Source organism: Lissotriton vulgaris, chromosome 2_2 (genome assembly GCF_964263255.1).
Source record: "Lissotriton vulgaris chromosome 2_2, aLisVul1.2, whole genome shotgun sequence".
Lineage (NCBI taxonomy): Eukaryota > Metazoa > Chordata > Amphibia > Caudata > Salamandridae > Lissotriton > Lissotriton vulgaris.
This window is the reverse complement of record NC_141688.1, coordinates 151644068-151666786: the sequence shown is the minus strand read 5'-3', so window position 1 is coordinate 151666786 and position 22719 is coordinate 151644068. Positions and strand designations below refer to the sequence as shown.

The window sequence follows — 22719 nt, the reverse complement described above, 5'->3', positions numbered from 1 at the left end:
GATACTCTTTGACAGATAACTCGATATTTTTATATACTGCAGGGAACGGGGGGACATTTGCACTGATTTTTTTAATTGCATTGTATTTTAAATTGTATTGTATTGTTTATTTGCAGTTCTGGAGTGTGTTAAACTCCTTTTTACTTCTTAAATGTTTTCACTGTGCATCGCCGCCATTTTTGAGCCCCGTGCAGGGGCAGTCATCGCTCTAGTCTTTATGCCGCCCTGCCATTTCAGTCTTTAATGGCGACGGGATGGACGTGCAACGGATGCGCAGATGGCGTGCCAAAGGCGCACCTAAGACAAGCCCGTCTGCACCCGTTCGAGCCAGGTCGAGACCAGGGGACAGGACCGCTGGACCAATCGAGAGGAGTACTTATAGCTACTCTCCCTCTCAGTTAAAGGAGCTTAAGACCGTGCCGCACCCTGATTGACTCCTATTTAATTTTGAATCCATGGCCTCACTTTTACCCCGGCTGCGGGTTTGTACTTAGGCTTAGTGAAGGTCACTGTCCAGTAACTGACGAACCTCAGGACAATCCTTCCGTTATAATACAACAAGTTTTAGGTAGGGTCAGAGGATATATAGCCCCACATTAACCATACACACAACAAAGATATCCCAGAGTCTAGATACAAATGGAACCACGTATAAATCACTGAACCAAGGCTACCTTACAAAATAATGAGTAAATCCAGAAAAAAATAATCAATACATTTTCGGATTCCCATCACTCACTGTTCCAGGTGACATGCTTCATCATCTGGGTCTCCTTTGATAGTCAACCTGGTGACTATCAGGGCTACAACTCCAACCTATTGATGGAGGAGCCCTAGGATGTTTTGTAAATCTATACTTAATGGTTTAAAGGTTTTAACCATACAGATGTGAGCAAACGTTTTATGGAGTGTTTGGGAAGAAGTGCAGTGCAAACGAAAAATGTGAGGTTACAAGCGGATTTTGGGGAGCCTTAAATCTAGCTCCCCTAGAGACCCCATTCCTGTTACTGTGCTGCAGAAGCTTACACAATCTTCTCGGATACTGATCATGGAGTTGCTTACTGAGTCTCTAAAAGAGGCTATTGTTCCATCTACCTGCAAGCCTGCAATGGTTCTCCCATTGTTTAAGAAGGCCTCTGGTGACCCCACTCTATCTAATTTGCTTGTGGTTACAGATATGGTACGTCAGCAAGTAGACGTGGGCGGCACTGTGGCACTTATACTTTTAGACCTAAGTGCCACTATTGACACGGTTTCGCATATCGTGCTACTGCAGGCCTTGCAATCACTGCGGGTGACCGATAGAGCACGCAAATGGCTTGCTGACTTCTTGACGAATCGCACGTTTCAGGTTTTTTCGCCAATAGCATGCTCCGAGATTCACAATTCATTGTATGGGGTTCCTCAAGGCTCTATTCTCAGCCCTCCATTATTTAACATCTATGTTAGGCCTATGGCGCCGATTGCAGAGGAAGCTGGGTTGTCTCTTTTTTCATACGCTGATGACATCCAGATTCTCTTCTCCCTCTCTGCTAATGGGGCACTTAAACCCGCTCTACTTCAGGCCGGTTTGAGGAACAGTGCAGGCTGGATGCACCAACCTGTTAAAACTCAACAGCGAGAAAACGGAAGTGATGATTGTGGAGTCCCCAACACTGGCCCACTAAAATGGACCCAGTGCCTCAATCTAAACATCAAGTCCAACATTTGGAGGTCTTAATCGATGACCAATTGTCTATGAAGCAGCCAGCCGAGGGAATAGACTCTACCCGCTTCACAATCCTTAGATGGCTAAAAAAAGAAAAAACACATGAATGCTACCTCCTTCTGCCCAACGTTCAGTGGTCCAGGCGCTCATCACCTCTAGGCTGGACTACAGTACCATTTTGTATTTGGGTGCCTCTAAGGAAGTGTTATGTAAGCTGCAGTTAGTACAGAATGCTGCAGCAAGGCTGCTGTGTAAGATCCCCAAAACCGCTTCTATTCTGTTCGATTCTATTCGGGATCAAGTCGAGATCTCCATTGGCTCAGGATTGAATGCCGCATTAAGTTTAAGGCTTTGAGTCTTATGTTTATTTATTTATTTAATTTATAAAGTTTTAAAAGATAAAATCAGGAAAGGCACCTCCCTACTTGATGACCCTTGTTCATCCTTATGTACCTTCCTGTGCAGTCCGATCAGCTACTCAAGCTAAGTTTGTTATTCCTGGGACGAGACTAGTGCGTATGGGCGATCGCTCTTTTTCCCACCTGGGTCCTTCTTTATAGAACTCTCTCCGGCAGGTCTCTGAAGTGAACCTTCTTATGAAATCTTCAGAAGGGGCATAAAAACGTGGCAATTTAACATGTAGATTCCCTTCTTCTCTTCTTTTTGGGCTCTTTTCAGGTGGCGCCGAGAAACCCAAAGGTAGCTGTGCGCCTTACAAAATCAAAATAACAATAATGTAAATAATGATGCCATTCGTAGAAATAAAATAAAATAAAAAGAAATTCAGTAATTACCTCGAACCAACTTGAAGAATTTATTTTGATACTCACAACTAGAGTGCAGTTTGGGGATACTCTCCACTCACAAAGGTAATGCGCATCTTTTGCTGTTCAAACATACTGTATACTCAGGAGAATTTACCAACCGGCAGCATTAAACAGACTTAACTAACTACCAAGTTTACCAGAGAGTGCGTGTGTCTCACCATTAGTTGGACCACACCTCCTGTTTTACAAGGACAGAAATCACATACTTAGACAAGAGTGGCAGAAAGACCATCTGGTGGTAGACAATAGCACTGTCAGAATCTTTCCTGATTTTACAAGAGAGGTCCTACGGCAACGGTCATCCTATCTAGCAGTTAAGAAAAAGCTCCGCCAAATGGAACTGCCGTATGAGATGCTCTTCCTGGCGCAACTTAGAGTAGTGTCCCCATTTGGTTACCCAGGTGTTTAGCACACCACAGGAGGCATGGGACGGGATCAATCAATATATACCCAAACGTACCCCTCTGGACTAACAGGAGAGCACACTCACACCGTGGAGACTGCAACAAATCTGGAGTGGCTCCCCCCAGAGCTGAAAGACAACAAGAAAAAGTAGTGTTGGTAGTGGCATCTGTGAGTGCACCTGTCTCAAGTGAAGCATCCCCCCCCATAAGAGAGGATACGTAGGACTCAGGCGCTGACCACAGCTCCAGTACGATGGGGGTCCCAGCCAGGACATGCATACTGTCACCCCTGCAACGTCGGACGAGATTATCTGATATCCCCTTGTTGCTAAGTACTAAGAGGGACTGTGAGGAGGGGCAGAAAGCAACTCAAACACAATCTGAGATGAGACTGGGGGAATATGGGGGGTGGGAGGTGGACTTCTCCAGGGCAGGGATGCTCAGAGCTTGAAATTTGCAATGGTTGGGTGAGAGGGCAGCAGGACCACAGAATCGACCCCAACAGATGCGAGGGAGGCAGGCTGTACCCAATGAGCTTATTGTTTTGGCAATGTTTGCACATGTTTGGATGGGTGGGGTTTGCTACCTTGTCCTGGGGAGGGGAGTTAAGGTTGTTTTGGTTTAATAGTTAAGGGGGTTGTAGAACTTATAGGCCAGAATTCGAAGCGGTGTGCCCACCCTCATGCATGGAGGACTCTGAACTGGGGAGGTACTCCTGGACTACTCTTGACTGCTCCAGTGTACTGGTGAGGTAATAGACCCGAACTGCTGCTACGTGGCAATAACAGGCAGACTAGACGGCCGGGATATTGCTATAATTAGTATATATGGTCCTAATACAGATCAGGGGGCCTTTCTGGATGGAATTTCAGATACACTTGTGCCTTATTTAGCTCACTCTGTAATTATTGGGGGAGACTTTAATTGCATAGCTGACCCTCGGAGAGATCGCTCCCATTCACCGCTTAGAGATGCTGCAATACATTCAACAGCGCGAGCATTCACATACTGACAGAGCAGATGGGAAATAATAGACTCCTGGAGACATTTAAATCCAGAGAGCAGAGATTATTCCTTCTACTCCCAGGTACATTACCTTCACGTCAGATTAGACACGTTCCTATGCTCCCTGGACATACATGCCCAGATCTCAACTGTGGAATACCAACTTCTACATCTTCGTTGGGGCCAATTATGCCAACGACTGAAAACGGAAGCACTACAAGACCAGGTATTCCTTGAAGAAGTTAGAGGGTGCATCATGAATTACTTTACTGAGAATGCAAACACAACTACACCTAGGCTGACTGAATGGGACACCTTTAAAGTAGTTCTTAAGAGCAAATTCTTAGCAAACTCTATGGGAGTATGGCGTACACTTGAGGCAGACCACTAAACTGCAGACCAAACACTACGCATGCTAGAAACACAAAGACCAGGACATCCTGAACTGGCCAAGCCCTAATGGATGCCAAGGAGGAAGTAGCTAAGCAAACGGAAAGATTACAGTGCTATGTTTATAAGAAATGCATGGAACAAACTCACCTGACAGAATGGGCTCCTTGCTGGCTTGGTTGGCCAATCCGGCCTGGAGGGGTTACCCAATACTTGCAGTGGGGGATAGAGAGGGAAGTATACTCTACCGGCAGGAGGAGATAAGTTAGAGGTTCTTGGTGTTCTACGCCAAACTCTATAGAAGCTGACTCCGGCAGGAAGAGGGAATAATCAACGAATATCAAGCAGATATCCCACTCCCCACATTGGGGGCAGAGGAGGCGGAGGAGTTCGGGGTCCCTATAGACGTACAGGAGGTAAGAGTTGCTATTAAGGGATAAGCTAGAGGCAAACCCCCTGGTACGGATGGGATTCTCGTACAGTTTTACGCTGCATATGTAGAAGAATTAGAACCTAGGTTAATAGACTTATTTGAGGTGACTTTGGAGGAGGGTCACCTCCCAAACACCAACCGAGAGGCACTGATGGTACCTCTCCTCAAACCAGGCAAATCCCCCCTGGAGTGCGGGGCATATGAACCGCTATTCATGCCTACTCTAGACTTTAAGATACTCAGCAAAATATTGTCAATTGGCACCCAGGTTAATAGACTTATTTGAGGCGGCTTTGGAGGAGGGTCACCTCCCAAACACCACCCGAGAGGGACTGATGGTCCCTCTCTTCAAACCGGGTAAATCCCCCCTGGAGTACCGGCGTATGGATCGCTATTCATGCTTAATCTAGACTAAGATACTCAGCAATATATTGGTAACCAGGCTCCAACCATTAATGGCCGACCTATACATCCGGATCAAGCGGGATTCATCCAAGGCCGGAACACAGCGCTCAATATACGTCGCCTTAAGGCACTTAACAAGGTATGCGATGGGAAAGAGATGAGAGGACAGTCTTTGCAGTTGATATTGAGAAGGCCTTTAACAGTCTTGAATGGGAGTTTCTGTATAGGGGCCATGATTAAAAGGAGGCTGGGAGAGGTCTTCTCTAAATGGGTGTGACTACTCTATATAAGACCACTGGCGCCGATCAGAATGGGTCAGACCATCTCGGAACGGTGCAAAGTGGAACGAGGCACACGGCAGTGGTGCCCCTTTTCCCCGTTGTTGTTCGCCCTGGCTATGGAACCACTAGCCTGACTCGCCCGAATGGACCCACGATACCGAGGGATATGCGTTGGGAATAATGCACATAATATAGCGCTATATGACGATTACTTTCTAATGTTTTTGAGGAATGTAATAGAGGACTTACCTGGTGCTAAGGCACTGATGGGAAAATTTGGTGAGAAGTCTCTATTAAAGATTAGCTATCAAAAGTCCAGACTGTCCCGGATGACAAACGTCAGAGACCTCCCTGACGACCAGGGAAATCTTCAATGGGAACGCAGGTGCCTGGAGTACCTAGGGGTGAAAATATACCACCCCGGTCCCGACATATTCAAGGGTAACCTGGGGCAACCATACGTTCCTTGAAGTCCAACATGGAATTTTGGAAAGGCCTTCCACTTTCATCCGCGGGAGTGTGGCCCTTTTAAAAATTGTGGCACTACTACGATTACTACATTTTTTCACTGTGCTCCCGATATGGATATCCCCAAGATGGCACACTAACCTGCACTCATTAGTATCACATTTCTTGTGAGGCATGGGTTGTAGATGAGTAGCCCTGAAAACAATGCAGTGCCCGTCTGTAGAAGGAGGCCTAGCAGTCTCAGACTTCGAGAGATATTACTTAGCTGCTCAACTGCAGTGGTTGGCTCAATGGGTGGCAGACCAGCAATCACAGGTACACAGGGATGACCAGCTTACAACTGACTTGAATGCACTATGGATACTGTTGATGATAGTAGACAGAGCCTTGACAGAAGATGCCGAAAATGTAGACGTGATACGACGCAGTTTAAGGTGCTGTCTCCAGAAGACGCAAAGGTGGGTTCCCTACTCACCTGACTTCCCCATAACAATAATACGAATACTACCACGTGGAGCCCAATGGGATGGCCTTGGAGAATGGGTACAAGCTGGGGCATCACACCTGGGAGACTTGTATAGAGACGGGGAGCTCCTCCAATTACAAGACTTCCGAGAGGGATTTGACCTCCCCCACAGGCACTTCATATTACATGCAGGGGTCATAGCCGCAATCCAGGCTCACTGGGGAGGGGGAATTGACTGAACCACCACACCACGCGTCCTGTAGCTACATTGGCACTGCAGGAGGTAGAACAAAGGAAGTCATAAGTTTTACGGTGCCCTGGGTAGTGACGCTTTTCAACCACTGACCGCTCTCCGCAACAGGTGGGTCGAAGACCTAAACATTCCCCTGGAGGACAAAGCTTTGTAAAATTTAATGACTGGGACCCCCTAAGATCTCAAGGAATGCCCATTCCTGGTTAATTAATTTTCTTCATACTACATAGGGCATAACTTCCCCTGGGACGAATTAACAAATTCTTCCACAGGGAGGACGCAGGATGCCTAAGGTGCGGAGAAAGAGGGGCAGAACTCTTCTATCTACTCTGGGCATGCCCTGAGCTAAAGACCTACTGGGATGAAATTACCAACACAGTGGGGGAGATAGAGCGCCCAGTTCCATGCACCCCAGCACACTGCCTCTTGGGACTATTTCCCCACAACTCCAAGACATGGGTCACTAGCAGAGTCCAAGACCTGGCACTGATTCTAGCTAAAAGAAAAATAACACTGCATTGGAAATCCCCTGCGGGCCCTAGAACTGCAATATGGAAAGATGAGCTGGAAAAATGGGTGAGATGTGAAGGGAGGATCCTCCTTCAAAACGCCTGTCGAAGGGTTGGATCATTAGAGAGAGCCAAAGCTTGGGAAGCATTGCTGAATAGCACAAGGGACCCGGAACCTACATCGGAAGAGTCATCCCAGCAGGGATAGCTCCTCGGAGGGTCTGAGCGCAACAAAACTTGGTCGGTGAGGGGGCCCCAAACTGACTCTGACTTGCCCGAGCACAATTTAAGGTTTGAGCAGCGGGGTAGGAGATAGCACTGACAAGATAATGTTACGATTTGACACAAGAACATCACTATATTCATCCTTAGGCTATGATGGGAAACGGCAATGGAGGAGGAGGGGGGAGGAAAAGCGGGCTTTGGGGGAAAATAATAAATATTTTAACTGCATGACATACTATTATAGGATAACACAGGTAGGGGGAAAAACACTGGAAGCACAGAAAGAGAGCGATACAGAATTAATTATTGAAATGTAATGTGTACCATACAATAACTAGAAAACTCAATAAAGTATGTTTTTTAAAAATGGGTGGAGTGTAGGAGGCCATGGAGCATGTCATTAATACCATCCACTTGCGGGGCTTGATCAGCAGTTTCAAAGCCACTTACTGGAAGAAATTGTTTCAATTTCCTTAGAAGAAACTGGTACTAGGTCATCTTGTTTTGGAGACATGTTCCTTGAAGGTGAGGTTAATGTCCAGGGTGAAGCCAAGTGACTTGACATTCAGTGGAAGTTGCGGTTCAAAGCCACGACGATTCAGATCATTGAGATAGGTCTGCACTATTTCTTGCTTGTTCTTCGCAAATAACAGAAATGATGTCTTCATGGGGTTGAGCTTCAGGCAGGCGCTGGACCATCCAACTCTGAATCAATGTTCTCCCCAAAACCAGAATTGTGGGGTCAGATTCCTAACCCTCTGATGCAAGGACTTAGACAATGCGCTAATACGAATTTGAATTCCAGTTGGACTGCAACTTATACACAACCCACTAGGAGATTTTGTTTAGGAAGGGTTGGTAACTATTAGTCCCATAAAATGATTTAAGGGGCACAGTGAAACTCCAAACCCTCTTTTATTAATGAATAACAAACTTATGAATTGCACTAAGAACCAGACATGTATTATAAAATCCTAACCTAGTGCATAAAATATGAACGGTAACCACACAGCAAATTAAGAGACATATCATAGAAAACGAATTCAACAAGAAAAATTCTAACACCGTTATTGAGATAATTCTATCACCCTCACACTATTTCTAAGAGCCATGCTAAGACTTAGCTGAAGCAAAAAATAGTAAGGCTGTTCACGAGTTTCAGAGATGGTTTACACAGCGACTCTGTTTTTACGCTATTTCAGCTATTCCCCATCGCAGCTTGTTCAATGCTGGAACAAAAACAGCAAACTGCTGAAGACCACTTCTTTCTGTTGTCACCGCCAATGAATGGTGATGCTCAACACACATGTAGCCTCCATCTCGAAAGCTCTGGCGCAATATCCCTTTCTAAAGTGTGCTCCGATATCTGAAATTTATGTTATCTGAATATCGATCTGGTTTCCTATTTTGAAAGCAATACAGGGACTAGCACACACTAGAATTGGCAATAAGACAGAACAATCAGGGATTCAAATGCGTCAACACTTATCATAATGGTAAAAACAGGTGCATAGAGAGCAGACATTTTTATAGCACTTCTTTGCATTTTTTTAAACTTCACACTTTCTATGAAAGAAAAAGAAAGGTCTGAATAAGGCAAGGAATGGAAATAGTAGAGTCTAAAAGGATAAAAACAACGGAAATAGAAAAATCTGAACGGTCCAGCAGTATCAGGAGGCAGGGGTCATCTTCATCTGTGGCGAGGAGGACATCATCTGCACTACTTAAAAGTAGCAGTCTGCATGCTGCAGTGTGATCTGAAGCAAGACTGGTAGAAAAGCAGGATTCTTAGTGTATTACATACCATGTATGTAACAGATTATATCACCCATTTAGGTCTTTGGAACTGGGGCTCTCTTCAGTTGATGACGATTTTAATGGTTTGGACACCACAAGCATCTTAAATGAAGGGATTCTCTCGACAAAACAGGGGTACTCCCCTGGTTTTTACACTTTGGATGATCAAAAAAAACTCAATTATGTGCCCATCTTTAATCCAGAGAATCTCCTGTAAGTAGTGCAGCTGCTCACCCACATGGCATGACACTGTTTTCACTGGCAACGGCCTGTAATATACAAAAGTGGTTTCTTTTTGGCAGGAGAGGAAAATACATAATAAAACAGTACAACTTTACTGTGGGGCATGAATGCTTCAAATGTCATGCACTGCAAAAGAACTACTGACGGAGTGGAACAACAACTGCTGACCAATCAAATGCCTGTAAAGAAGATTACAATGGGATGAAGCCAAAATCCCTCTTCCACTTCTGCTTTTAAAGTCCTTTTGAGGTGATAACAAGAACCCAATCTGCAAGTACAATCAGTCACAAGCAATTAAATAATAAGCATATCATTACAACTGTATACAAAGACAATCAGAATGCTCTGACTCTTCCTCCACTGTAGGTAAATTTAAGAATGTCTACCAGAGTTAAACAATACAAAAAACCTTTTAATTTGGTTTATCGCGGAGGTCAGAACGTAAAACCAGTTCCTACTTTTACACCACAAAAGGCCACTTCCTTCTGCATTTGACATTGGGTTTGTGTTAAAAAAAATCCTTATCAGTTATTAGGAATGGAAATACTTCAGAGGCCAGCAAGCACAGCTGCTGCCCCTTGCTGCTCAGTATTGGACCCAAACAGAGCACCAAGGGCACTACTTTAGCACTTGGCCTTAAGGGTAGCATGGCAGAACAACCCAGAATTTACTCAAGGTGGCGCCAGTAGGAAACACATAACTGCATAAAGCAGACAACACCACCTAATAAATAAATGGCCAAAAAGAGCTTTTACTTTAAAAAGAAATAGTACTTTGGGGCATGGCCAAGCCTCATGGCAAACAGCATACACCAGCCCCAAGGTCCCAAACTGGCCCCAATTCAATACTGAAACTTCTAGACTAAATGATAAGTACTGAGCATCCCTGCGTGCGACGGGACCCTAGGGATCTGACACAGGGCCCACCAAGGAATTTTAGACAGGTGATCCTGCTGCAAAAACAAGTTTTGTGAGAAGAGTAAACCCAGAGGCGTTTGTGGAGATGGTCTGGGTCAGATAGGGATGGGTAAGTATGTATACACTGTACATTAAAAAAAATAGGTCTTGCAGACCCCGATTCTGTCATGATAGGGCTATACATAATGGAATGGAGTTGCTGTCAAACAACTGCTAAGTTTGCTTAATGTGTCCTATATTGTTGTCCCTTTTTAGTGATTTCTTGGATAAAGCAATGTTGATAAAGCATAAATCAGTTACTCCGCCACATAATACAACTATGCCCGTGGGGTGGTGACCTAGATGACTTCCAGGTTTGTGGCTTGAGAGCAGATGTGGAGGAAATGTACCTCCTTGTGCATGGCCTACTGGATTATGTGAAAGTCTGCCTGCTGAATGCCATGCTTCGAATGTTCATGATGGTGGTTTCTACCTAGAGTTGAAAAGGGAATTGGTCCTGTACTTTAGTGTACCTGTGCTAAGGGCCAGAGACTTCAACTGTGCGCTTGATGGCCACTTAGACCGCCACCCGCCACAGCTGCCTACTAATCCACATATGATAAATACCCTGCGCACAGTGATGGAATGCCTGCACTACATAAATATTTGGCGTGTGACTCACCCTTGGGCACAGGAGCACACATGCTATGTTCCCAGGCATGAGACCTATCGTTAGATTATTGGTTTCTGGTCGCTGCCACATCATGGATCCAAATCATGAATGGATTCCTTTCAGACCATGCTCAGCTGCTGCTGGAATGGAGGTGGGTGGAATCAGGCCGCGGGTCCCCCTCTGTTCCGGAGGAATTCAGCGAGGTGGCTGCTGCATGCTTCGACACATACTAGTTGTCCACTGCTCGGAGAGGGCTAGAGTGGGACACTTCGAAGTTGGTGATGCACAGCTTGTTCAAGATTGGCTGTACGAGGCAGCGCCTTGAATTGAAACTGACTGAGGTGGAAAAGGTCTTCAACGTGCAGTGCCTGTGGAGCATCGAGCGACCTTGTTGACCGTGCAGCGAAGGGTAGTGGATATCTGGGACAGGCTTGACTGTCGGACCAAGCATGAGTACCAGCAGCTACTGCATCAGAAAGGGAATAAGTCGGGGAGGCTACTGGTTTGGCTACTGAAGAGGGAAGGCCCACCCCCACTTAAACACTCATACTTGGCCGGGACAGACCGGTGGTCAATACTTAGGGTGGCATTAACTCACATTTACAGACCACCTGGCGACTGTTTATGGTAGAGGTCCACATAATCCCCCCAGATGTGATGTAGAGATTCCTAGCTAATTTGTTCCTCCCCTGCCTTACTGAGGCGCAAGGACAGAATCTCGAAGAAGACCTTTGGGTGGAGGAATTGCAGTAGGCTATCAGAATACTCTCAGACGTTCGCTGGCCTCCTACTACCACACTTGCTGGAGACCCCCTGGGATTCCAGACATAATGGCTCCCTACCACTCTCTATGAAGGAGTCCCAGACTGTCATACTCCCGAAGCCTGGCAAAGTTTCGTTGAACCCAAGGTCCTACTTTCCCTGTCGATGCTGGGGGTTGACACTAAAATCTTGGCTAAAGAGTTGGTGATGCGCTTTTGGCACGTGGTAACGCATCTGGTCCACGAACAAAGTCAGAGAGTCTTGTATAGCGCACAAATCACCGTTAGGTCTCAAGGCCCTAGCAGACGATTCCACTACCTAGGTTCTATCTCCTTTTATTTAGAGAACAGCCATGTTTTTAATTACCTGCAACAGCGTAGGTTGTCTGGGATAGACATGAGGTGGGACGGAAGTTATTCCAAAGGTGGGGGCAAGATAAGAAAAGGAGCGGCCTCCATTTTGCACAGTGCAAACCCGCAAAGGAGTTAAGAAAAGTTTGGAGCTGGATCTCAGGGTTCTGGCTGGCTGGTATTTTTTCAATTTTTTTTCAAGATAGCCAGTGTGGGTGCCATAGAAGCTTTTATGTGTCAAGCACAGGATTTTATACTGCCCTCTCTTCTTAATTGGAAGCCAGTGAAGGAGTTTCAAGTTGGGACACGATGGCGATCTAGGAGGCAGGTCTAAGATTAATCTGGCTGCTGTGTTCTGCAAAATCTGTAATTTGTAGAAGAGATCTTCGTTTATAGAGGGCAGTAAGGCATTTCCATAGTCCATGAGGCTTACAATTAGACCCTGCACCAGAGCTTTCCGGGTTTCCATTGGGAGCCACTTGAAGATTTTTCGTGGTTTCCGTAAAATGCCGTGGCAGGTGCCCAGTACTCGGTTGACATGGGCTTTCATGGAAAGCTTATTGTCAATGGTAATTCCCAAATTGCAGACGGTTTGTTTTGGGGATGGACAAGGGCCGAGTGTCTGGGGCCACCAGCTACTTGACCAGTGATCTTTGGCCCTTCAGAACAGAATGATCTCAGTTTTGCTGTTGTTTAACTGTAATTTATTTTGGCCCATCCAGCTGTCAATGTGGGTCATATAGTTTTTAAACCGGATCATTGTGTCAGTGGGTTCAGGGTTGAATGTGATCAGCAGCTAGGTATCGTCTGCATACGAGACAGCCTAAAACCTGTAGGACCTGATTATCTTGGCCAATGGGGTGATATACAGGTTAAAAAGCATAAGGCTCAAGATAGATCCTTGGGGGACTCCAGTACATACTGGTCTGCTACACGTAGCCAGTGAACCTAGATGCACAGTGGTGGATAATTATAGAAGCAGTTCAGGGCCTTCCCTCGAACCCCCATCTCCCAGAGTCGCTGTAACAAAATGTCATGGGAGATGGTTGCCAAAAGCGTCCGACAGGTCTAAAAGAACCAGCATAGCTGATTCTTTTTTGTCCAAGTCCCGCCTGAAGTGGTCTACCACTTCGACTACCGCAGTTTCGGTACAATGCGCGATGACCAGTGTGGTTTTATGCCCAGTAGGAGAACAAAGATAAATCTCTGGAGGCTTTCCCATGTGCTCCACTCTGTGGCTGGAACAGACCCGAGAGCCACGGTAGTGGCGTTAGACATTGAAAAGGCCTTTGACACCCACAGATAGGACTACCGTTGGGAGGTGCTATGGGCAATACGACTAGGCCCAGTGTTTTTTTCGTGGATTCAGCTGCTCTACACTCAACTTCTGACACAAGTCTGCAATGGAAGCATGGTCTCCGAATGTTTAACCACAGAGCGAGGTACGAGGCAGGGAGGTTCCTTGTCCCCACTTCTCTTCATCTTGGCAATGGAGCCACTGGCGATAAGGTTATGATGCAACATGGCCTGGTGGGGCATTACAGTTTGAGGGGGGATGCATCCATGTTGTCTCTCTATAAGTGTACAACGCATTAATATACGTCAGTCCCCCAGAACGATTGGTGGCTATATTATTGGAGATAACGGCTACGTTTGGAGGTCTCTGGCTTAAGCGTTTACCCCTAGAAGTCAGTACTTTTCCCACTGGCTGGCTTGTTTGGGGTGGACGCAGCTGCCCTCTCTGACGGGGCCCAGTTGGAAGTGCGATCACTTCCGCTACCTGTGTATTCAGGTGGTCCCTCTTCCGAAGCAAATAACACTCTAAATATGGGTGAGGCCTCTATTTCTGAAATCAACTACTCCATTTCATCATAGGTAGAATGGCATTGTACAGGATGGTCTTACTCTTGTGCTACCTCTATGTACTGCAAAACTCCCTCTGCCGAATACCGTGAGCTTCCTTTGTCAACCTGAACAGCCTTTTGTAATCCCAGATGTGGGTAGCAGAGCAGGGTGAAGTTGGAGGTGCTAAAGCTGAGCTCTGAGCTTGGGGGACTGGGTGTGCGTACAAGATAATGTATTATTTCGCTGGACTACTGCAGTACCATGCACAGTGATGTTCAGATGCTCGAATGGTGATAAGGCCCTGCTAACGGAGTGGGATGAGGGGGTGGACCTTCCTGGATGTCTGATGAAAGGGTCGAGGGTCCCAATTGACTGTCTGTTTATGGTCTACCAGGTCGCGAAAGTCTGGGAACCGGCAGTCACCCTAGTACTTTGTAGGACCCAGTACACCATATTGTTGCCCCTTCAGTGGTTCCCCGGTTTTTAGCCGATACATTCCGTGATGGACATAACGCAGTGGTATGATGGAGGATGCTATGTGACTGGAGACTTATAGTTATGGCCTTCTCCTCAAAATGCAGAAGGCAAAGGCCTGCTTTCAACTACAACCCAGCAAATTCGTAAAATATGCTAAGATCTTGTGCACAAATCAACAAGATGACAGCAATTGCTGGACTTAGACTCCTCCAAAGGGATGGCCTCCTAAATATACAAAGCCCTGAAGGCCGAGCACAGAGCGGATGTGACAGAATTCCTGATAGGTGGTCGGCCGACCTACCTGAGCCCCTCACTAATCCAGATAGAAACCTCAGTAAGGCACTGCCTGCAGGGTATGCTGCCTGCCATGAAGGATGAAACACAGGTTTGCCTTGTTGGAATTGGGTTTGGCTAAACAATGCATCGCAGTCCACTAGACGCGTCCCAGGCCCCCCATGCTGGATAGATGGAGGGCAGACTTGCGCAAGTGGGGTGTGGTGGAGGAACGACAGTTAAGACTGGTCCGTACTAATGAAAATGCAGAGAGGAATCTGGAGCTATGGTGCGACATGGAGGGGCTGATGGCTGGACAGTCACAGCTGGCCATGCCTTCTGAACACTCACCGGTTGCAGACTCTGCTATAACCTCAGAGACCACATACACAGGATCCCAGACATCTGAATGGCATGTATGTGTGGTTGTACTGGTGTACGTGAATGCATAAGTGTGAGTGTCTGTGTGCACGCGTCTGTAGGCGGGTGAGTGTGTGTATGTATGTACAAATGCTAATGCTTCTGCAAACGGGTTGAGGCTAGGCAACTCCAGTACGGCTGGGTTCGGAACATCCTTGGGCCCTTTACTCTCTGCCTCCCTTGCCCCTTATGTGGGAGATGATTTAAACCTGCCCGACCCCAATCCTCTCTGGCTGACCGCCCCTGCTCCCCTTTCACGGATGGAAATCCCGTGGAGGATGAACACGGGTTAGCTGCTGCCACTATTGTTAGTTGTACTAATATTTATTTAATTATTCTTTTGTGCTCTCCATGGTTAATGCATTAACTTTTTTCTACTTTGCTTAGGCTGCATACTCTCGCACCACAACACATGTGGAATCGCATGATATAAATCCGCCACACATGGTTATGTGTCTAGCCAGAGGAGTCTGATGTAGCAGGTCTTTGGTCCCAGGTGATTAACCACTGTTTATTGGTTCCCTGTTTACGATAGCTGTACCGGATCGTTTTAATAGGTCTTCTGTGACAACATGTTTGATATACTGTTATATTGTATACTATGCAACTGCTAAAAAAAACAAGTTTAAAAAAAAAATCATACAGCTGTTCAATTCAACAAAATCCTGCATTACGCCAACTCATTGTAATGAACTGGGATGTTTTTACAAGAGCCTGGAAAAGAAATCTCGACTTTCTAACAGAATCATGTGCATCAATTTTACCAGCATAGGTATATTAAACACGTCTGTTTCTACAGGATGGTACCAAGCTGACCCAAATTCTCAGCCGGAGACTATCTTTTGACAACTTACCACCATTAACGTAACAAACGGTGGCAGTGTAAAAAAATATATGTCACGCCTTGTGTCGTGTGAGAAGCAAAGTAATGCAAATCTAATAAATGGAAAAAAAGAAAATATTTACCTCCAGAACTTTCGTTTGCAACTGAACTCGTTCCCTTCGTCCTTTGCTAACAAGCCATTCTTCCCAGGGTGTGAGATTATGCTTGGGTATGGTCACGTGATCTTTTTCCTGTAGACTTCCCTTGGAATTTTGCGGTCCAACTCTGTGGGAATAGCCAGCAAAAGAGTTAGACTAAATCCATGGAAAAGCTTATGCTTAAGGTGTACTACTGGTTTTCAAGTATTTTTGTTCTGTAAATAACAAAAGCAAAAAATTAGAAATAAATGGCGATGCAGGTCTAAATATTAAAACTAGTAACGTTTATAACTAAAATGTCATAAGCTCTAAGACTTGGTACTTTTAGCCTTCAACCACCTCATTAATATGGGAAATGTTGCACGAATTGTGAATACATTCATAAAAACATACAGATGATTGTAGCCGCCTCTTTACACAGTAACTGTCTTGTTTATTATTTACATTAGTATGAATTTGTAATGTTTGCCAACTTCTTCTAGACCCGCTGGTATCTTTAATCAGATGGAAACAGCTTTTCTTTGCAGCAAACCATTTACCCATTTAAATCAGGCAAATCCATCAATTAGTTTCCATCAAATATTTCCAGTAGAAACATCGGAATTAAGGGTCAAATGCTGATAGGAGTTTGGTCTGTCATCAAAAGGCCAAACAGGTTTCTAATTTTTATCTTTGAAGTAGCCTACTTTAAGCTGCTCTTAAAATAAAAACCTCTACACACCTAAATTAAGTTATCTCTAGGTTTGTCCTTTGTTAATTTTTTTGTCTGAATCCATATAATTTGCCTGAAGTTTACATAACATGTATGATCCCTGCAGATTTCCAAGCAGACGCCTCCTACCTAAAAATTATTAGGAATCGGTACATTCACAAAGGGAAAGGGGTAGCTTAGGGACTCTTTCATGTTTCTAAATGGGTTTCCACTACATGTGTGTAGTTTGTGCAACTAGATTTTGGTTAAAAAACTAATACATCTCTAGGACGTGGTTATCTTTGCAGGATTACCCCCAAACATTTTGCCTTCCCAGTTTTTTTACCCCATGTTTATTAGCTTTTAGTACTCTGTGCACTTTATTACTGCTAACCATAGCTAAAGCGTTTGTGCAAACATGGCAAGATTGTCTTATGAGTAAATTAAATATGCCAATTGAGAGTAAGTCAAGTAAAATGGTACTATGTGTGCCTGTAAATTGCATGCTACTAGTGGACCTGCAGCCCTTATTCGGCCACCCATAGCTTTCTTAAACATGGCTTAGGCCTATGTGCAGTTTTAAGAAAGCCAATTTGAAATAAAGTTAGTTGCCCCGTGGGATAGGCCACATTGGATTTAAAATGTTAGACATGTGATTTTAGGTTTTACATATCCTGGTAAGCAAAAACACATTTTTCACTATTGCAGGGCCTACCTCTCCCATAGAATAACAATAGGTTACCTTATTACATTTAATAAGTGACAGCTTTTGCATGGAAGAAAGTAGAAACACCATGTTTGGTGTCTGAGAAATTGTTATTTAAAAACCTCTTTAATGGTAAAGTCGAATTTTAAGTCATAATTCTGAAAAAGCACTTTTAAAAAATCCTAATCATTTGATGCATTCAGCCTGAAAATTGGCATTTTCTTGTCCTAACTATTTGGTGCCTGCAGACTGTTTCCCAGGTCACGTGACATGCTGTAGCTGACATTTTGCCCTTTTGTATTCTTCCCAGACAGTATTATAATAGAAGGCCTGGGTGTTGGCAAGATGGATCATTCTGACTTGATGAGGGGGGCGGAGTTGACACCTGTCAAATTTGCACTTCAGAGGAACTGTCTCAGTTCACATACAAAAATCTTCATACTAGCATATTGTGACTGAGGACAGACTGGGATCAGGGCAGAGAAGCCTGTATTGGAAAACTCCAGAAGTTTTTCCCATTTCAAAGCAGACACCAAGTATAAAAATAGGGCCATCTGATCCACTTTTCAGATCACTTCTGGGTATATAGAAGACTCAGAGACTCAGAAGAGGACTAGTCTTCTGCCCTGCTACTGGAATAACTGCCCGGCTGCAAGAAGGACTGCCCTGCTGCCTGAGGAGGAAGACTGGACCTGCTCCTTCACCCCAGAACCACCAGAGTGACTCCAAAGGCTAGCTGACTGGACTTCTGTTCTGAGCTACAGGGATATAACAAGCTCCAGAGACCTGTTCTGTATCTATCTCGTTGCCCAGAGTAAACTAAACCTGCTTGCGCCCTGCTGCTAGCATCTGCTGGAGTAAGTCCCGATTCCCCACAAGAGGTGCCATTCAGGTCCTGGAACCTCGGTTGTTATCAGAGTGTACTCCTTCTGCTCAAATGTGGGATCCCTAATCACCGAGGCAGGACCTTACATCGCAGCACCCTGCAGCCTCAGATTGGCGGCCTCATCGGAACCATCGGAGCGTGATGCAACTCGATGCAGGACCTCTGATTACAGTTCCTATTTGGAACCAACCCAGTGGGATGCAATGCTCTGCATCAAGAGAACAAGTTATAATCCATAATAGACTATCCTGATCCCTGTATCCAACCCATGCTCTGTTGTAGTCGGCCTAAACTTGTGAGTATGTCTCAGTCCGTCACGAACAGATATTCAAAACTGGTGCTTAAAATTTGCAAATCTCTTGTTCTACTGACAGGATTTTTGTAGTTTTAGTGTCAAATAATTTCTTAAAATGTACTATTTTTCTCTAAATTAGTCTGGGAGTTTTCGAATGTGGTGTTTTCACTTTATTGCTTTTAAGTGCTGCATAAATACTTTACACAATGCCCCCAAATTAAGCGGAACTGTGTTTCTGCCAAGGCTACCAGAGGGTTAAGCACAGGTTAATTTAGTGAATTTTGAGGTTCACCCTGACAAGGATGTAGGGTTTCAGCACTTCAACCAACAACCCTATTTGTAAGAGGCGCCCTTCCTAATCCTAACTTTTCCAAATATCAAACCCAAAATACGACTCGGTAAAGTGTTAACAAAATGCAGTTTGGATTTCTTACATAACAGAATGCCTTTTTGGAGTCGCAAACACGATTCTGCGAATCAGGCCATTTGTGAATGCAAAATGACTGGATACATCTATCCCAAAATTCTAACATTGTGGATGGGGTCACAGTCACCGACCATCTCCCTGAAACACTTTTGTCACTCCATCTCATGCCCATACAGGATTGCCAGCACAGATAGTCACGGAAATTCCTATCCAGATTTCCAATAGAAAATCGTTAATCTATAAATCAGTGTTTCGCCTTCAGATCCGTGTTTTTATGCATCAAAGTAAGATCTATGGAGGTTAAAACATTTTTTTTTTTTTTAAATCGGTCCTTAACGCCCCTAAAAGTGGCAAGGGAATAAAAGTGAACTAGCTATCAGACCCAACAATATGGGTCCAACAATACCTGTTGTCCACATTCTCTCTGTAATCAGACCCCGACCTGGAAGAATCCAACTTCCCATCGTCCTCATCTTCAAAGCTGCTGTGATAGAGCGGGGAGAGCAGTGAGCGGGTGGAGTCTCCGCAGGAAGACACTGAAAGGCTCTGGGAACGTTTGGGTGTTTGGTCTTTGTGGGAGTGCCGATGTGGAGCTGAATGAGATCGCCTTGTCCCTGAAGAAAAGTCTCCACTGTGGCCAGCTGACATCTCGGATCCAGCTATGTGCTTCTTAAAAGATAAAGGAGTTCAAATCATTAAAAAAACTAAGCAGCCCCACAGAATCTAATCCATTCCCTCAAGAACTTGTCATTGGCTGTGTCAAACTAGTTTTTAGTTTCATGAAAAAAGCAGCTGTACACTTACAAACCTAATCGGTTTAAAATGCAAACTATAAAAATGCTGTGGTAGAAGAAAGAATAAAAGAGCAGTATGTATTATGTTCAATATCAGTTACAAGACATATGCAAATAGCAGCAAGTGCTGAATCTCTAAGCAATACTCAACACTTTGTGCTTCTGAAAGCCCTTTCGTCTTTTCTGGTGCAGCACTACAAATAAGTTTTCGCACAGTTTATTTGGTGACTTCTAAACCCAATTTTTGGCATAGTGTTATAGGACCACCAAACTACGACATTACAACCCCACTGTTGGAAATTGCCCTTTTTGCAGGGTTATCCCCAAACTTTTTGCTTCTTCCTCCTATTTTTTCCTGACCTGTGTTTGTTGACTATAGAACTCTGGGCACTTTACCACTGCTGATCAGCGCTAAAGTGCATATGATCTCTGTGTAAATTGTTATTGTAATTAGTTCTCCCTGATTGGCATATTTGTTTTACCAGTAGGTTCCTAGTAAAATGCACTGAGTGTAGCAGGGCTGGTAAATCAAATGCTACTAGTGGGCTTGCAGCACTGATTGCACTACCCATATGAGTAGCCCAGAAAAAGGGTCTCAGGCCTGCCACTGCAGTGCCAGTGCGCAGTTTAACTACCATGAACACTTGGCAAGTGCACCCACTTGCCAGGCCTTACCCTTCCCTATTCTTACACATAGATTGCACCCTGCCCAAGGTTCCCACCTGGGCAGGGTGTAGTGTATGTGAAAGGTAGGACATGTACTGGTGTGTGTAACATGTCCTGATAGTGAAATACTGCCAATTTCGTCTTTCACTATTAAAAGGCTATCTTGCCCATAGGACAGAATAGGGAATGCCTCGTAACATTTTAGAAATATATCTTCCCATAGAGATAAGATAGAAATATAGAGTTTAGTACCCCTGAAATCAGAATTTAATAACACATCTTTTAGTAAAGATGGTTTTTAAATTGTGTGTTTGAAAATATCACTTTTAGAATGTGGCTATTTCCTTGTTCAACCTTCCTGTGTGCCTCTGCCTGTTTCTGGATTGACTGTCTGGCTTTGGAGTGATAGTGGCTGAGGAGGTGCTGTGGCTCCAGGAGTCTGGATGAGTCAGCACTAGGCTAATTAGGCCTGATCTGCATTTGGAGTGGTGGGAGGAGTAGCATCTGTACCTATTAGGGTTGTGCCTGCCTTCTACAATGCTGGCTCCGCACCCCCACCCCCCCCCGTGGTGTGTCTGGGACCAAGGCCCACACTAACAAAGGATGTTGTTGTGCACTGAACTGGTTTGAACCGGGCTGAGAGCCCCTTGCACAAAGAGAACAAAGACATTTTGGGGTACAAGTACCAGACCCAAAACCACATACTTTAGATCATCCCTGCAATTCAAAAGGAAACTTTGCCAAGAAGAAGAGCTGGAGAGACTGAGGAGAAGTACTGCCCTTGCTGTGTGTCTGAGTTGGCCTGCAGTTGCTGTTTCTGCCAAGGAAAGGAGAAGGACTTTGCTATGTGCTGTGTCCCCCTGCTTGAAGGAGATCTCCAAGGGCCTGAAGTGTGCTGGCTCATGTTCGGAAGTCTCAGGGACACAAAAGACTTGCATCAAAACTGCTGGTGCTGTTGGACTCTGTCATTTGTCAGTCTTACCCTTGCCTGAGGTGCCTCCTTCCAGTTACAGGACCTCAGAGGTGGATTTTATAGCTTATCTCTGCAAGTACCGGCGCGAAGTATCCTGAAGCCGTGCAAAGTCTCTCGGAACCGGCGCAGGACAACACGAAACCTCGCAGGGTCTCGCTGAGCGACGTGAAGTCTCACCTCGAAGTCCCCAGCACCAACGCCGGTTGGCGCCAAGCCTTGCAAAGCGACGCATCACCTCCGGTGTGTCATGCATCATACCTGTGCACCATGTTTTCCACGCATCACCCGCAGACCAAAACAGTCTTGGGTTTCGAAGCCTCACTTCCCCCTACAGTTCGGATTCGACACATCATTTCTCCTGTGTCCAGCAGAACTGTTGCCTCGCCTCCCCAAGGACTCAGGAACTGACGCATTGCTGTGTTGTCTAATGCTTCTTTTCTCTGCGGCTGTTTGACCTTGTGAATATTGACGCATCTTCGGGTACTTTGTGTAAAAGTAATGCATCCATAGTTTTTTATAGTACAAGTTCTTGAAATATTTTGAAAGTCATATTTTTAACTGTGTATGTTGGATTTTTGTCGTTTTGGTCTGGTTATGTTTAGATAAATATATTTTATTTTTCTCAACTCGTGTGGTGTCCATTTGTGGTGTTTTCACTGTGTTACTGTGCGTTTTGATATAAATACTTTACATATTGCCTTTGGGATAAGCCTGTCTGCTCATGCCAAGCTACCAAGGGGGGAGGTGGAGGGAGCAGGAGTTATCTAAAATGTGTACCTCTATTTGGACAGAAGTACCTACCTCTGCCAACTAGAGCTGCTTGAGACTCCAGTACAGCTGCTAGTCTATCATATAACCAAAGGATAGTCCAAGATAGAATAGATAAATCCAAATATCAAGACAAAACTGTTGTGAATGTTAATGCTCAAATATATGAAGCCATTACACCCCTTTCCTCGCAGAGACTGTAGCAGTGTCATGTTTCCTGCACTGCCCCATCAGATTTTCAACTTTTTCCGGGCCTCGTTTTTTCCAACATTAGGACTGTGCATATATTTATTTTATTTATTTATTTATTAGGCTTATAAAGCGCGACACCTACCCAAAAAGGGTTTCCCGGCGCTGAAAAGATACTGAACCAATGAGCAGATCATAAAGCTCTGAGGAGAGGCGGGAGCAGCTTACTGATT

General features: G+C 44.9%; 1 protein-coding gene across 2 annotated transcripts in view; it reads right to left on the bottom strand.

Moving 5' to 3' along the window:
• Nucleotides 1-22719, bottom strand: part of CCDC34 (coiled-coil domain containing 34) — a 324463-nt gene that overhangs the window by 240113 nt on the left and 61631 nt on the right. Inside the window, exons 2-3 of one of the 2 annotated variants that reach the window (XM_086959480.1) lie at nucleotides 19503-19765; nucleotides 16077-16218 (exon numbers count right to left, since the gene is read on the bottom strand). In XM_086959480.1, coding sequence (XP_086815606.1) covers nucleotides 16077-16218; nucleotides 19503-19765 — 405 coding nt within the window. The remainder of the gene's footprint in view (nucleotides 1-16076; nucleotides 16219-19502; nucleotides 19766-22719) is intronic. The other variant, XM_086959481.1, reaches the window with a different exon arrangement.